The sequence below is a fragment of the Perna viridis genome, chromosome 10, assembly GCF_037379345.1.
Source record: "Perna viridis isolate PV_CMFRI_1.1 ecotype Kerala chromosome 10, ASM3737934v1, whole genome shotgun sequence".
NCBI lineage: Eukaryota > Metazoa > Mollusca > Bivalvia > Mytilida > Mytilidae > Perna > Perna viridis.
The window spans coordinates 33,014,715-33,032,130 of record NC_142454.1 but is presented as its reverse complement, the minus strand read 5'-3'; the positions used below and the strand labels follow the sequence as shown (position 1 = coordinate 33,032,130).

General features: G+C 33.5%; 1 protein-coding gene across 2 annotated transcripts; it reads left to right on the top strand.

The window, feature by feature from the left end:
• Positions 1-1,023: 1,023 nt before the first annotated feature.
• LOC148605466 (TRPM8 channel-associated factor 3-like) lies at positions 1,024-16,550 on the top strand. Of its 2 annotated transcripts, XM_088549650.1 has the most exons (5): positions 1,024-2,566; positions 10,750-10,893; positions 11,581-13,113; positions 14,299-14,532; positions 14,952-16,550. In XM_088549650.1, the coding sequence occupies exons 3-5, from the start codon at positions 12,379-12,381 to the stop codon at positions 15,315-15,317; spliced, it is 1,335 nt and encodes a 444-aa protein (XP_088405776.1). In that variant the 5' UTR covers positions 1,024-2,566; positions 10,750-10,893; positions 11,581-12,378; the 3' UTR covers positions 15,318-16,550. The 2 variants fall into 2 exon arrangements, with proteins under 2 accessions (XP_088405776.1, XP_088405775.1); XM_088549649.1 differs by having other exon boundaries at positions 1,024-10,893.
• The last annotated feature ends 866 nt before the right edge of the window (positions 16,551-17,416 follow it).

Sequence of the window (17,416 nt, the reverse complement as noted above, 5' to 3'; positions counted from 1 at the left end):
TTTTCTCGTACTGGAACAGTCTGTATTTATTCAACGTCTTCTGAGGCGTCAGGGTATTATGACTGTGACTATCCATTTTTGTATCTTATTTACTTTGGTACCTTTCAGAGAAATGCTAGGGGAAGAATGTGGTCCAGTTTCGAAATAGTTAATTAGTCGTCATCGTCATTATATATATTACTATACTGATATTTATATTTATATTTATATTTATATTTATATTTAGAACTTCCGCCCAGTGAAATAGATTCCCGACGCATTTTATGCTAGGTCTTCAACCAGCTCGGACGTCAGTTCCTGCTATGAAGATCTCTGTCATTGCTTCCCGAGCTCAGACATCTGATATATTAGCGCATGTGGATATGTTGGTTAACCTTTAGGATCTATATATCGCAAGTACAACAATATTCTTCGTCACTAATTACATGTGTTATATACTTCTTAGATTAATACTATGTCGAGTATAATAAATCTATTTCATTTTATGTATGTAAATAAATTGTGTTGAATAGTTAAATATATATATGTAAATCTTCACCAAAGAGTAAACCAAGAGGAAACCAAGGTTCTAACGGTATTCAAAAGAATGAAATCCAGGGACAAAACCAGACATGGAAAACAGACATACACAACAAAGAACATCAAGTAACTAAAACAATACATATAAAATAACAAAAGCAAATGAGCAACTCGGACTCCACTAAAAACTGAGAGTATGGACCAGGTGCACCGGTAAGGTAAGCGTCCTCTGCTTTTCTAGAAACACCCGTAGTAACATAACCCTGTTCCAGAAGCCTACTTGTTAGATGTCTTAGCGCGATATAAATGGAGGAAATCAATCAATCAATTGAAATATTATCACAATTTAATGAGTGACTTTTTAAAAAGATTTTATCGGGTCAAAATTTAATGTTATATGATTTTTTCACTTTGGACAGCGAAACAAATAACCAGTTGTTTATTTGAAAGTCAAGGACATATATTTTCTTTTTTTAATTGTGTGTCTTGTTGCAGTTTTCTTTTTAAATCTGAAATATGATCAAATTTAATGAGAAACTTATTCAAAACATTTTATCAGGACTATAAATTTTGCATGTAAACAGATACCATATGTGCAAGTGAATTAAAGGTTTGTGATATATAGTGTTCTTTAAATTGCCTTAGATTTACTTGTTTAATTATATGTGCAGCAAATAGTAACATGTCTGTCTACAAGGGTCGCACAAAATAACCCAGGTAAAAGCATGATATATCCACCAAAAACATACAAAATGTCAAAGTCACACCAGATATATGAATCATGCTTACAGTTGCTTATAATAATACCATAGTTTTACATTAATTTTCGGTTAACGGGAATTCTACACAAGTGATTATTTCATTGTTACTATTACAGAAAGGCAAGATATTTTATTTTAACAAATCATCTGTGACAGTCTTTTTTCGTGGGTAAAGTTTTGTACAGCTAGATTTGTGCATGGTGCATGTAAAAAAGAAGTGAACACTAAGTATTGCATGCATATGTACGTCACTGATTGCAGTCTGCTACTTTTTATAACAAATTAAATATGTTCATTCTTGCAGTGTTGGAGCGCTGCTATTTAACATACTAACGATGGGGACATTTATTCATGGACATTAGTAAAGATATGTATAGGGTGTTAACAGCTCCTAACGGCTATATTGTACACACAGACACATTCGGTGAATATTTTTGTTTCATTGTTAACAATTGAGTACATCTTTGTTGTATTACGAGGGAACATGAAAGGAAACGAAAACATTTTTTGGGGTTTAAAAATTTCATTTCTTTAATACAAATGTAGTAAATACAATAATAATAATAAATAATAAAAGACTTTTTAGAGACTTTTTGCCGAAATAAGTAAAATATGCTATATTGAAATACATGTATAGGTAAGTAAAATTGTGGGAAATACAGGTCTTCATATTTATATTCACATTTCATTTTAATTTTTATTATTAAAATTTTATTTTTAACATCAACACATTTTGAATACCTTTGAATTATCTCAAAAGCCCAGAAAATTACCATTTCGATATATGTATGTGCAAATAGAATACTGAGGCACTCTATCGAGGTATTCTATTTTACATCCAAACTGGAAATCCTTTGACACGAAGGTGATTCTGGACAAATTCGCGTAGAAGGTATGAGAGTTCGTTTCTTTTTTGGCTTCACGGAGACAGTAATACTCTGATCAGGTATCGAATGTCGAACGAGACTTTAGTCCCTGTGGTGATTCCGGTTCCGGGTCGTATGTTTCTTGCTCATCTAGATACTGGAGGAAGAACAAAACTTGCCTTAATTGGTCGGCTATCATGTCATGTTTATTCATGAGAAAAATTACAACGCACACCACTACATTGGTTTTAGAAGGTAATATGAAAATACGGAGACATTTAATTTAGCTCATATCTATCGGATTCAAACAAATAGCATACACAAGATCAACCTTCTCTTTTATAGGACGGATTGTACAAAATTCGGGATTTTTTTTTCAATTTTTTTTTCACTCACAGACAGGCTATACTGCAACAAGAGGTAAATAATGATACAATTCTAACATAATGATGAAACTTATAAGGATGAATTTATATGCAAGTTAACATGCTAAATAAACGAGCACTTAAGCCATAATTATGATATAATTTACACAAGTAAATTTTATCGGATGCATTTGGTTGACAAAATTTAAAACGTTTTGTTAGACTGTAAACTTACTGTCTTTCATATTATTTGATATGGCTTGAAGCTCATTTCTATGTAAGTACTACTTTATATCAATAAAAAATATGTTGGTGTTTTCTTTATGAACAATGCTATGCTATTTTGACAACCCAGCATTTAATATATAGTAAACAGATTTTTTTTTTATCATCTTCCACTTTCATTGAAAGTTAATATTTGAATATCAATTTCGTTACATATAATCTTTGTTCTCATTTGGACTTTAAGAAAAAACGTCTACAAAAATTATTTTTGAAAAAATAAATGTATTGACCTTTTCTCGCAGACAGAATAATAGCCGGTTTTCACATTCGTCATTTTCGTGAAATCTGGTGGAAACTGGTTTACGGTTTTATTCTACACAAAGAAAAGATATCGAATTTGAAAACTGCAAAATCAGTTATAGTAAAGTCGAAATACGTCTCCGAATATAAAATATCTGAAATGTGCCTCTTTAACAAATGTATCATTTGAAAATTCTTTATAGTAATCGAATAGAGTTTTGTTCCCTTTGTTCCCATTGTAATGTAACCCGATCTTTTGCCTGTTGAGCCTAGTGACCTCAATATTACTGACGAACTTTTCCGGAACTGACATGAATATGAAAGTCGTCTTTCGGATTTGATACTCAGTCTGACAATACATAAATGCATCATATGGAATATCTCGACCGCAGTATTATAATCGGAAGTATTTATTACTCTGTAAATTAGTAATCCAGTTATTGCATTTACTTGCTCAGCTTTTATACTTAGTCGTCTTTTTTAAGATGATAGTACAACACAAACTGTTGGAACGTGGCGTCATTTCTATTCAAAACTTTCAAGAAGACCTAATGTAGTCACGGTTACCTTATCGGTGCATCTGGTCCATGCTCCCAGTTTTTAGTGGAGTCCGAATTGCTCATTTGCTTTTGTTACTTTTTATGTATGATTTTGGTTACTTTATGTTCTTTGTTGTGTGTGTCTGTTTTCCATGTGTGGTCTTTGTCCCTAAATTGCATTCTTTTGATTACCGCTATAACCTTGGTTCCTTTGATTACTCTTTAAATGGTAATTTTGAATATTTTGTCATGTTTGAGTAAAAAAATATCTCAGACAAGAAAAATAAATATCTCAGACAAGGTCAATGGAAAAAGTAATATTTTCCAATAACTTGCCATATCGATATACCATTTCTGTAGGATTTATCTGACAGATGTTTTAACTCATTTTCACTTATGATAATTTAACTATTCCATGCTTAAGATAATCCCATGTCTTTTAATATTGACTGCACAATAAGTCACCACTGAATGAAAAAAAAATTATTCACAGATTGGTTGGAGACCTGACATCTTATTTTCGAGAAAAAATCTCTCTGAATTGGAAAAAAAAGAAAACTGATAAGTTTTCTCCTTGCCGTTCCCCAAATTCACGAAAAATATGCAGATATATAACACCCTCTATTCATACAAGATCGACTACTACCATACTTGTTATAAATAAGCCATAAAATTTTACAAGAGATGTTTATCTCCTAAAATTTTGTCAACAACCTCATTCTCGGTACGGTAGAATCTATGAAGATGCAAAACAAATGGGTTTTTTTCGAGTTTAATATCAATCAATCAACATGTATTTCAAATATGTTATCTTAGATACTACTGTGAACTGTGAAACTACTATTGTTCGTGGGGTACCAATTTTCGTGGTTTTAGTGGGAAGGCCAATCCACGAAAATTTCCATCAAAAAGGAGATTTTCATTGACGTGTATACTGAAAATCTCAAACCATGAATTCAAGAATGCACGAACTTGTGTTTCTTCTCTAATCCACGAAAATTGGTATCCACGAATTATGTACTTTCACAGTAGTATTTCAACTTTTTCTAGATTCCAATAGTATACTTTTGGTAAACTGTTTGCATAATCGGCAAGTCAGCAGTAACTGTTAAGAATAGAAGTTTTCCAAGCGAAGAGAATTTGTGATATGAAGCCAGTCTGTTCAAAATCATATTAAACCATAGGTGTTAATCCTCCCGCTTTTTTGCGGGAGTCTCCCGTAATTTTACCTTTTCAAATGCAAAACAAAATTCTCCTGTGTTTAATTTAAACAAGTTTCTATTCGAAGGCAAAACCAAAGTGTAAGTTGATTTTATATATTCATTTACTTGATGGTCAAAACCAGGTACCTTTTTAGGGTATGTAAGTCTCGTCATGTGACTCCGTGGTTTCACGAGAATGGGTCCTAGTCTATCAATCAAATGCATGGAGATTTATCATTTACAGTGTGTTGATATCAGTATCAAAAGCAAAACATATTTTATATGTAAAAGTCCTGTTTCAAAATGACAAAGTTCTTTCTTACATGATAAGTGTTTTAAAAAGTATTAAATAGAAGACTTCACATTGTAACACAGCGTTTCAAGACCCCGAATGAAAACAATAAAATGCATATCGGTCTTCGGATTTCAATACATTCTCTCGATGAGGAAAATGAAACTAGACTTACAGACCCTAATCGATATTTCATTCCCTGAGGTATTGCCATTCAAATTTATGAAAACATCTTGGTAACTCAAAATTTTATCATCATCACAACTTTTGTTTAATACTGTATTATTCTAATACCTAAGAATCAGGCAAAATATGTGTAAGAAGTGGCAGATATTTTATTGGTTTATCCAAGTATTTATATCTCATAACATCCAGAAGTAACCAGCAAAGTGTTTGTAAAGTTTGCCTTTTTAAGATATTAATAGGTCAAAATTAGTTGAAATGCACTACTGTACCAGATAAATATCGGAAAAAATTTCCGGTACTTTTTCCCTATGTATACAGTCAAAAAATATCTACGTCACAGATGCTTCAGGATAAATTTAATTAGTATATAGATAGCAGTGTTTTATCAATGTTCCCGGTGTAATAAACTTTGATAATTCACACTGTGAAATAAATTCGGTAATTTCATTCCCGCCCTTTCTCCCGCCAAAACGTCACAACTTTGATATCATTCCGCCAGTCACAGAATTTAATAATATTTTGGTTATTCACTCTTTCCAATTAGTTATCCTATTTATATCTTTTAATTTGTTTTCTAGATGTATTGAATATATTTGAGACAAAAAAAGACCAAATTGATAAAAATGATTTGCCACCCATTGCCTGATTTTTACGCAGAATGGTACTTAAGTATTCATTCCATTCATCAATGCTAATGTTTTATTACTAATGTTTTATTTACTCAAACTATTTAAAAGTTTAAATAATTCTTGAGTAAATCTGCATTCATTGGCGATATTACATAAATCGCTTTCTACCTTAAACTGATAGTCACTAAAGGCTTTACCCATATCAATGCTATAATTTAAAGTCAACTGTATACTCTTCAGTTTTTAATTTTGTGTGTTTTCTCTTTGTGTGATGAAATTCACGACGCTTTTTGGTGACATGATTGATAAAACCATGGCTTAAATTGTTTTTTGAAGATGCTTATATTTCTTGAGAGAGTTATCAAGGGAATCAATATTCTAGCTGAAATCAAAAGAATGTAATCCAGGAACAAAGACCAGACATGGAACAGACTCACACAACAAAGAACATAAAATAACGTCTCCTCTTTTCACCAAATATATCACTTGCCGAATCAGCATAATTATCTAAAATCATCTCAACAAACGAATTTAGAATTTAGACTCTCAATATCCTATTTCTTTGGTAAAATTTCATTTCTTGGGTAAAGTTTCATTTTTTCAACGCTATGAGTGTTGTTATGGAATTGTGTCGGTTCATAATTCACGTTACAGTCTACAATGTACGTCTGATATAAATGGGTCAACGTCTATGATCTGAAATCTTGATACAAATGGAATTAAATCTGCGAATAAAATGAAATAATTTATGTTTGATAATCGTAACATCTTCAAGTGACCAAGTAACCAAGAACGTATTTTATAAACAACAGTTTTTTTTAAATTTATTTTTTTAAATACGCGACTTTCTTTTGAATGTTCATTTTGCCTTATTTTTAGCCGGAAAATGTCTTTTATGTTAGTTTGCCTATATACATGTACAAAATGACAGAAGCCTAAAATCAAATATATGGTGCTTACTATTTGAACCTGAAATATTGCCTTTAAATATATGAATATGTCCCATATGCACTTCCGTTGATCGTTATCTTATTTTAAGTAAGTTTCATATCTTTTCTAACAGTCAACTGGCAATAAGGTATTTATTTTTCTTTTTATAGTGTACCATTCTTATTTCTGCTAATATTTTGCACGGACTGAACAAAATTTTCCAACGAAAAGGAGGTATCAAAACCGCGCCCTCCTTTCTCTTTTTTACCAACCGAATAATGAACAATTGTCGTATTGGGCAAAAGGTCCACGAGAATATTAACCAGCCAAGTGATCACATTTGTCCGATTTATTTCAAAAACTATTCACCATGGTTTGCGGTATTACAAACCGCCAAAATACTGAGGCTTCATTCCATTAATTGCAATCGGTGCTTGATTTGATTCCCAGTTTAGTTATTTATTGTTGTGAGTACTTTTTGTATCGTTACGATTCCGATTTTCCTATGTATTTGGTTCTTACGCTGATGATGATTGTTAAGGATGTAGACCTAAGGTAAGGGATATAACTCTTAAAAATCATTGGAACGTTTGTATTCAGGCTCTGTATATCAATCGCATGAAATCATCAAAGTAACTTGGTTGGATTTCATTCTGTTTCAAATGAAAGCTTGAAAGGCTTTGGTAAAATTGAATATGATACAAACATATCAATTATTTCAAGAGTTATGTCCCTTACCCTAGGTCTACATCCTTAACTTGACACATGATACTGTGAGCATATTTATTATACTTTTTTTCAAAATTAGATATGGCTTTATGAGATGATCATGACCATTTCTTGGCTTTTGCCAGCTAAATCTCCCAAATCTTTATTTGTATTTAAAATCGAGTGATAACTGGTGGTTTCTTATTGACGGGGAAAGAATTGTTACACGTATCTCTTTTATAACCTTTGTCATTAAGAATTGTTATTAAGAATTTGTTTCAAAACCACCGATAAAGAACTTATTTCCTTGATGACTCTAATATGACGTGCATTAAACCATTTCAGACCATAGCTGTGGTAAAAAAAAAGTAATAAGCATATGACTAATGTCATAGAACTATGACGGTCCTTTTCGGCTTTTTTTTTTTGTGACGTCATAGATAAAATTTATGCAATTTTACAGACGACGTCACAGCAAAATTTGCTCAATAACGATCGGTCGTCATTTCGTGCACTACAGCGAAGAAAGGAAGAATCTAGTCTTATCAGAATCGAAATAATTCAAAGGAACTCCATTTTACCATTGTTTTACCGCGTGCTCATCATTTATTTTACTTCTCGCTATCGATCGGGGTAAAACGAATGGCCACCTTGCGGTAAAACAACGATGAAATGGAGTTTTCGTGATTTATTTCTTAAATACACATGTATCTAGTTACATATTTGAATATCAAAGGAAAAATTCATTTCAAAGCAATATATTTAATATATGCACAATTAAAAACGATATTTAGATGTTTGATATCAATTAAGTAGTTCTCGTGAAACAGCTGTGACGCCGACATTCATAATAAATGTTTATTATAATCTGTTTGAATCGTCAGGTCATTCGCCCCCCCTCCTCCAGATTAACTTTTAAGTCGTATCTAATTTAACCATTATATATACACAGACTAACAAAATTCGATTTTGTCTGCATTGTTATTCTTTTATCGTTCCTTTTTTCTGCGTAGCGCATTGCTTTTTAAGTGTTTCAACATAATCGTTAATTTGGATAGAGCGTGATATATAATTAAAAACGTTAAAAACATTCAAGAACTGTATTAAAGTTCTGAATGTAAAATGTCCGGCATATTTTTACATCTGCAGTAGAATCGGTCGTCCTCCATGCAAGGTTGTGTATGTACAGCAGTTCTTTGAGTGCGCATTTATTTACGCGAAACCTTGTAGATAACCAATACTGTACCAAATCTATTTTCCTTGATCTTCCTATTCCATTAACATTCAAAATCTTGCTTCATGGGTCAGATGCTCTAACTTTAGACCAAAACAAACAACTTTTTACAAATGTGCAAAAGTATATTATAGATAGTAAAAGATTTATGAACACCTAAATGCAACCATTGTACCTATAATGCATTTCGATCTTCTGTTTCTTTTATTCCATATATCATATTCTCTATAAAAGCATATTTTTTCAAAACAAAATTGTGTGCCTAAGTTCTACATTAATTCAGTACGTCCTTGTTTTAAGGACACGGACTTTGTATAAGCTCTGCTTGTTTCCTAATCATTGCCATATAATTATTGTACTTATTGTATAATTATTGTAATTGTATTATTACTGAATAAAATATGTTGAGACTAACGTATAAATCTGGTTGCCGAATTAGCTATTGGTATATTTATCTACTATAACACACTGATAAGATACTACAAATAGTTCAAAATATCGCAGTTGAAGAGAGTGTGGACAGGAAATAGTATGTGTGTGTTGTGATTTCGCCTCGCAAACCGGAATCTGGAAGTGATTGTAAGCACATTTTGTTTGTCCAGCCCATGTTGGTGCGCTTTTACAACTCGGCGTTCGTTTCAGATTCATATAGGGTATCAGAAATAGTTACAAAGCCGTTACTTTTCTGCTAATGAATAAAATGAAGACGTTTTAACAATATATATATGAATTAATTGGGTACGATTTTTCATATTTAATACAACGATATGCTCTATAAGCTCGGCGAGATTCATTTTTAGAGGGTTGATTGATTGATTGTTGGGGTTTAACGTCCGAGCAGCAATATTTCAGCTATATTCGGACGATGAACATGAAATGGATGATAAAATGAACATGAAATGATGATGAAATGAAAAAAAAGGGATGGGCCACAAGGATAATAGAGTCGAAAAATTTTGATTGCCACTAGAAAAAGGGAGGGATGGGTAAAGTCGGGCAATTTAGCTTTCTGTGGCGGACCACAAAGGTTCCTAATTCTATCGAATACCACAGCAGGGTTCTTTAACGTGCGAGGAACGTGACATCTTTCCAAACACGGTGCACCACTATGGTTTGCGGTCAGATTTTCCGTATTATAGCCTGACAACCCCAGCATGTAACACGCCAGGATTACCCCATTCCACCATACATCCCAGTTGCTCTGTGGGCAGAGCGCCTAGCCCCCAGCTAAGTTTCTGAGTACTATTTAGTCGCCTATGACGACAAGCTTAGCGCTGCTGCAGGCCTATTCTTTTAACACTCGGACTCACACTGGGTATTTTAGAGAGAGGATGACTTTATTTTCGTGACAATCACAATAAGGGGCAAGTCCAGATTTTTAAAATGATCAAGAAAGAATCTCTCAGTGTCAAAAATATCAAGTAGCTGTGGTTAGAAGTTGCAGGAAAAACTTAAAGCGTGGACGGATAGAAAGACATGGATTCAAAAGCGTGGAATGTGGAATACAATAGTACCAACCGAATACACTATAACTAATTTTCAATAGTTATACGGTTGGTATTTTTGTATTCTGTAACTTCTTACTTGCAATAATAGAACCAAAGAAATAGGAAGACCTTATTTAAAAATGCATTGTATTCAAAACATTTCAATATGAAGCTAAATCCAGCACCGAAAAGTTGTACCTAAACATGGCTAAACATGAAAAAAATAAACCCTCTGAGTTTTTCCTTTTTTAAATATTGTGACACTGCTTATTTCGGTGAAAAATTCGGATCTGATGTTTTTGACTACCTGCCTAGTGTATATGCTTGCTTTGAATATTAAAATTATTTAAAGAAATGAGGATTTTGAAGGGCCTTTCATCGTCAAAATAAACATCGACCTACTTTAAGTTGCTTGTTTTTTTTTTACAATTATACTCTAATTAACAACAGTTTAATTAAATCAACATAATTTTCTTTCATTTTTTTGTTTCCTATCACATCTGCAGAGGAAATGGACGAGTGGCGGACAGAAATACTGGACGGAGTTGACGAAGTGAACTTTGGTAGTATTCCTGGTATCATATTAGTGAATGGGGAATCTTCCACTGCGGTAATAGCTAATACAAGAGGACAGGTTCTATGCGCTTTAGGTAAGTCAAATTGTATGCTAAACACACTTTTTTAAAACCAAGGATTCCCAAATGCACTCGATTTTTTTTCCAGCGAGCGGCAATTAAATTTCTACCAGAGATTTTTATACTTTACGTTTCCCATTTGTCAGTAAACTCACGGTTGATTACGGCACGTATATGAAGATGAGAGATACGAAGCGTAATTCACCTTACCCTTTACCATGTTCTTGGATTATAGTTCTCCACTCTGTATCATAAAATCAAGATTTTATCATGTTCCCCATAGCTCGAATATTAGAATTTTCTATCTGACTGCTGAAAATCAACTTTCTTCTAGAAATGACCTTTTCTGCTCAGAATTATTAATAATTAGACCGTTTTGTCAACAAATTTCAATTACTTCTTCAAATTGCTATTGCTATATGTTCAGTGAGGGCAGTTGCAGATCTAGGGATGAATCCAGGTATTCATTGTGATCTCCCTGCAGAATGTTTTTAAATGTTTTCGAAACTTCGGTAAAATTGGCAAATAATACCCAGGACCCCTTTTTATTAAATTCTGGTTTGGAACCTTTTTTATAATTTCAGGACTTGCTGGTGTACTGAAATACACGTGGCAGCATTACTTTATTATTTTCAACTTCATATGTGGTTTAAATATGTATGGTTATTAGCTATTCTTCTTTCCTTCTTTTTCTTCTTTTAGAAAAGTATGCATTCCAAAGAGCAATTCATTCCTATTTACAAGTAAGATTGTGTTGTGGATTTCTGTGTTTTCGGAGAATTTTCAATTTTATTTGTTTTTTAATATTTTCGCCGAACTTGGAAAAGGAAGAGTTGTAATCTTTTCACATAGTACTTTACTAGATGGTTTTGAAAAAAAGAATACATTTGGGAACATGAAGTTCAACACAAATGTAATCAGATGGGTCACGAAGGGAGCGAATGACAGTAATAAAATTCAGAATTTGGAGAGGTACGTCGGAAATATTGAAACTCTTTCTGAATACAACAAAGTTTTAACCTGGGACGGATGGCAAGAACTAACAACAGAAGAAATGAACCATCTTTTTGAGTGGATAGAAAATGGTGGCGCTCTCATTTGTGGTTGCTGTCCACGGCAAATTTTAAAAGTAAAAAATGTTCAAGTGTCTTGTCTTCCACTTTCTCAAATATTGTCAAAAATAGGAACGGCGTTTGCTGGGAAAATGAACTTCAAGAAAGACACCGGAAATAAAGTTCTCATGGCTGACAACTTGGGTCATTTGAGTAAATTGTCAAGTTTGATCGAAGCCATCAAGACCCAACAAGAAATAAATGAATATCTATTTGACACACTTGTAGATCACGTGCACCATCTGCCCGATGAATTGTTTATCCAGCATGAATCAACTTTCTTGGATCTCATACGCCATTTTTCGCCAAATAACGAACATGTGCCTACCAAAAAGATACCAGTAGAATTTATTCATCTCAGACGTGCTGCTATATTGCTGGTCGTGTAATGGTGAGACAAGGCCTGTTAGGAAACCGAGTAAAAGCAGACGGAATCTACAAATTCCCTGGAACATTTGAAGAAATTCCAGAATTGGAAGACATCTCTGTAAAACTTTCATCAGATGGTACAAAGAGACGTCACCCGACTGGATACTATCTTCCAGCTGGTACTGTTTTGGAGGTTATTTGGGAAAGAAATCAAATCCCCTGGAAGCTTTATATTGGGGTTCACTATGACAACCTTCAAAATATAGATGCTGCCAAAGTATTCAAATGGTGGCCTATGATCATATCGAAAACATATTTGGGACCAACCAAAACAGATGCATGCATTACATCAAAAAGAGTCTGCAGTCCCTTTGGAGGGTTAATTTACATGGGGTGTGCTAAAGCTGGACCGGGTGATCAAATTAAAATAAGCATGCGTAACGTAGTTCGTTCTCCCATGTTTACTTACGAAACTGCAGAACAATGGAAAAATAACTCGAAAAATCCTGGATTATGGTGTGACGTCGTTGGTAAAAGAATTGCGTTTACTTTACCTTCGAAATCAGTTCGAAACTTACCAGACCTAGCCGAAACTATGAAAATAAGGGATGCAATAGTCGACACATATATTGAACTTTTAGGTAAAGACGCATCTGGTGGTCGTGGAGAGTGGGTAGTTTCGGATTTACAACCATCAAAGGGTTACATGCACAGTGGTTATCCTATTGTGACGCATTTGGATGTTACAAAGAAGGTATATTTAATAATTAAGTTTATCCCAAAACTGTGAATAGACACGGAGACATAATAGTGCCCTTTGCCTGTACGTTTGTCACATTTACTCTGTGGTCACAGCCCTTAAACAGCTTGTCAGACTCCTGTAGTATTATGAAATTTAAATGTTCCTAATATACCGCAATTTTGATTTGAAAAAAAAAATCAAAAATGTTCAATCACAGTCATACTAACTTCATACTATACCATCATTTTGTCATATGTTGTACAAGCTGTTGATTATTTCTCCTAGTACAATAAGAAACCTTGTGAACATCCTACATTTTGTACGATGCACGATAAGTGCAGATCACATGTATATTGCATGTTTATTACGATCTTAATAACTTTGAGATTGGGGCATATGGCTACATGTTGAGTCGATTGCTACTATCTGTTACTCTGTGCGACCAAAAATGACGATTGAGAAAATGAATGTTGAAAGAGGAAATAAATGTAAAAATGATCCTTTGGTCACTCAGGAAATCCCCTCCGGAAATCCCCTCAGAATCCTTAGAAACAATGATGACTGATATAAGAAGAAAATTCAAGTCTTGTCTTAGTCCAGGTTCAAATTTGAAATAAAAGTAAAATATCTGATAAAACTCAGGTCAGAAAAATGCAGCGAGATCATATCAATGACCATAGATATTTGTATAAATTTAGTTCTCGCGCATGCAATTACACGTTTTCGCTAGAATCGTTTTTTTCTCTCGTATTCCCTATTTAATAAAGGTCAATTATTTGGTCGATCCATTAACTTGGTCTCCAGTCATTCGGATCTTTCACACAGTAAGACTTAAAGTATGTATTGATCTCAAGTTGTCTCTATTTTCCTTTTTCAACATTAGAATACAAATTGAAAATTATTATAGGGAACGTCCCAAATGTGTTTTTCACAAATAAAATATTTTAAAGTTATAACAAAACCTGAAGCACCTTTTGAGGAAGGAAAAGTCCCAATATCAAGAAAATCTAGTTTGTAACCCCCTAGACCAGTTGTCTTCAAGTTACATCTTAATTCAATATGTGGCATTTGTATTTTATATCAATAAGCAATTTGTATATTCAAAAGGGGCAATCAAATTAGAAGTATTTATAGAAAGTTGACAATATAAGTAAATATTTTATTACCGAATAAAATGAAGTTTTTTTCTTATTTCAGAAACGCCAAAATGCTTTTCAATTCAACAAAGAAAGTTTACTGAAGGTTGGGCGATGGGTCCTGTTCCACGAGATAGGTCATCAGTTTCAAAGTGGCCTATGGACATGGCCAGGTACCATCGAGGTGACATGTGATTTATTTGTCCTGCACGCAATGAACAAAATATGTTGTATAAAACCGTGGATTCATCCGTGGCTCACAAACAGTTTGAAGAAAATAGAACCATTCTTTGAGGTAAGATATTGATATCTGCAACATTTTTCGATTTTTCATTATATTTCAAATCAATAATCTGTCTCTTCCAGTTGTATCATACTTCCTGCAATTTTGGTCCCCATTTATCTGTCTTTATACTTCACGGTAGAATTGTTTATGCATGTGTCTAAACTAAAGACAGCATAACATAAACTTTGCATACATGCGTAATATAAGAATATCTTCTTTTTAAACAAACCAAACTATACACTTAAGGTTTGTCACATACTAGTGTGAACAAAATATTTGTCAAGAAAAAGTTTGTTTGAATTAGACCAATTTTCTACTGTAACAGTTTTTTTTACGTTTGCCCTCATAATGTTTTTTATTGTCACATTTACACAGAGTCCATGGTCAAAGCTTAGTCACACTGTGAGTATCTCAAAGTATTTTTTCAGGAAGGAGCAGATCATGAGTCGTCGATCTCCGATGCAGGAATTGGATTGTTCATATATGCACAGCTGGCTCGAGATTTTGGATGGGATACTTACAAGAAAGTTTTCAGAATATACAACGACCTTCCAAAAACTTCACACCCAAAGACAAAAGAGGATGAAATAAGACTATGGGTGATTACATTTTCGAAAGTTGTGGAAAAGAATTTAAGCCCACTCTTTGATCTATGGGGATGGCCGATCCACGAAATTGAACTAGATGAAATTAAAAAATTTCCTGTCTTTCTTCCAGAAGACGAAATTACAAATGATATTGGTAAGGGAAGAGCAATGGCCATAAGGAAAAAGTATACTATTGATATTCTATGAGGCAACGAGTGCCACGCTTCAGATGCTAGAAAATAAAACAGTTGCCTTGTAAACTGACATGATAACTTGATTAACAATCAAAACCTAAAAGACTCAAATAATTTGAATAATGTGTATGTTTATCCATAAATTTGTTTTATGATCATGTGAATGACCAAATATCAAACTGTGCATTTTCTTAAATACTTAAGATACATTCTTTATAAGCATCAAATGAAACTTAATAGGGTTTACAAATGAGGGTTCTTAGAATTTGAAAATATAGTTATGGTGTAGTTACTTCATTGTGAATAATCAAGATATGTTTTTCCGACGTAGTCGGTATAGTTTCGCTTTTTACCTTTGACCTTAAGGACGCTCTTCTATGGAAACTCAAGTCACCTGATCGCAATTTTTTTCCGGATTGGCCAAATACTGATGCGTGCCATGTGTTATTTTCATGATGGAAATGTAGAAACTTATAAATGAAGATAAATCTTTTTTTAAAAATAGTACTTGTTATCAAGAACACAGTTGCTGTCATAATAAGCAACCCGTCCTCTTTGTACACTTCTGGAAGTCTGATAAATGATCCAAGAACGTAAATTTTCAAAATATTTCAAAATGTATCCTTCCGGAAATTACCCTTTGCAAGTTCAGACGATCCGTGTAAGACGAGGTCACGTGCGTTCGTCTCTTAACCTATGAAACATATTGTGGCAGGTCATAGGTATATTCCAAACAAAATCAAGAGAAAATTTGAAGTCACTATATACTATGCTTCCAGAAATTGCGGCGTTCTATAGGAGAAGCAAACAAAATATATACATAGTATGCTTTCAAGGAAGAAGCAATAACTTATACCAACTAATCAAAGATCTGGTTGTCTTACACTCGTTAGAGAAATTCTTAGTTTTTCACTCGTTCTGCTACGCTCTGCTCATAAAAAAAGACTTCAAGTTGAATTCCTCTACCTCGTGAGAGATAACCCGATCTCTAGTGTTTTCTCATTTAAGGAGGTAGACCTTGGGTAAGGGATATAACTCATGAAATCAGTGATATGTTTGTATCATATTCATTTTCACCAAAGCCTCTCAAGCTTTCGTTTGAAGCAGAATAAAATGAATCCAAGTTAATTAGATGATTGATGTAAAATGCTGAATACTAACGTTCCAATGATTTTTAAGAGTTGTGTGCCTTACCCTAGGTCTGCCTCCTTATGAACCTATTATTCTTTTTGTGATTTCGATGAAATGGAAATATGCAACTATAAATTTTGTGTATTATTTTAATATCTATAGCATGATATATATTATATTTTGAAACACAATGAAGTATAATAAATAAAAAGCATTGGTTGTATTATATTTACCACTTTCTATTTTGCTGTTACCAATACTATTAATATTGTAAGAAACAGTATATACCAAGTATGGATTTTACTTAACTTGAGGAAGATAATAATTTCATGTCCGCCGCTAACTTATGCGGAAAGTGTAACGGAATAATAAAGCTGCTCCATGAAAGCACAGTGCTAAATCCCATCACGTCGGACACTAATAATATAGTTCTATGTGGAAGGTGCTACATGATTTACAGTTCTATGGGAAATGTTCTACATGATCTACAGTTCTATGGGGAAGGGGATACATGATTTACCGTTCTATCGGGACGGCGCTACATGATGTACAGTTCTATGGGGAAGATGCTACATGATTTACAGTTTTATGAGGGAGGTGCTATATGATTTACCGTTCTATGGGGAAGGTGATACATGATTTACAGTTCTATGGGGACGGTGCTTCGTGTATATTTAAGTAAACCAACGGTAGCAAAACGGATAGGATACCTACGGGTGGCTTACAATATGTTTATTCCTTTTATTTAAAAGTTGTTTTGAAGTTGTGTGAAATTTTATATTAGAATAAGCAAAGAAACCTCTCTTAATTAATCCTCAAAGAAAAGGCAAAGTTTTAGTCACACAAGACACTTGGTCTTAAGGTACAGGTTTATTTTGCATAGAATGCACGACAAAGAGAATAGTTCAATCACAGTCTCTGAAGGCAGGTTTTTGATTAACAGAGTGGTCGCTATGAAAGGTTTGACCTATAGGGTACAAT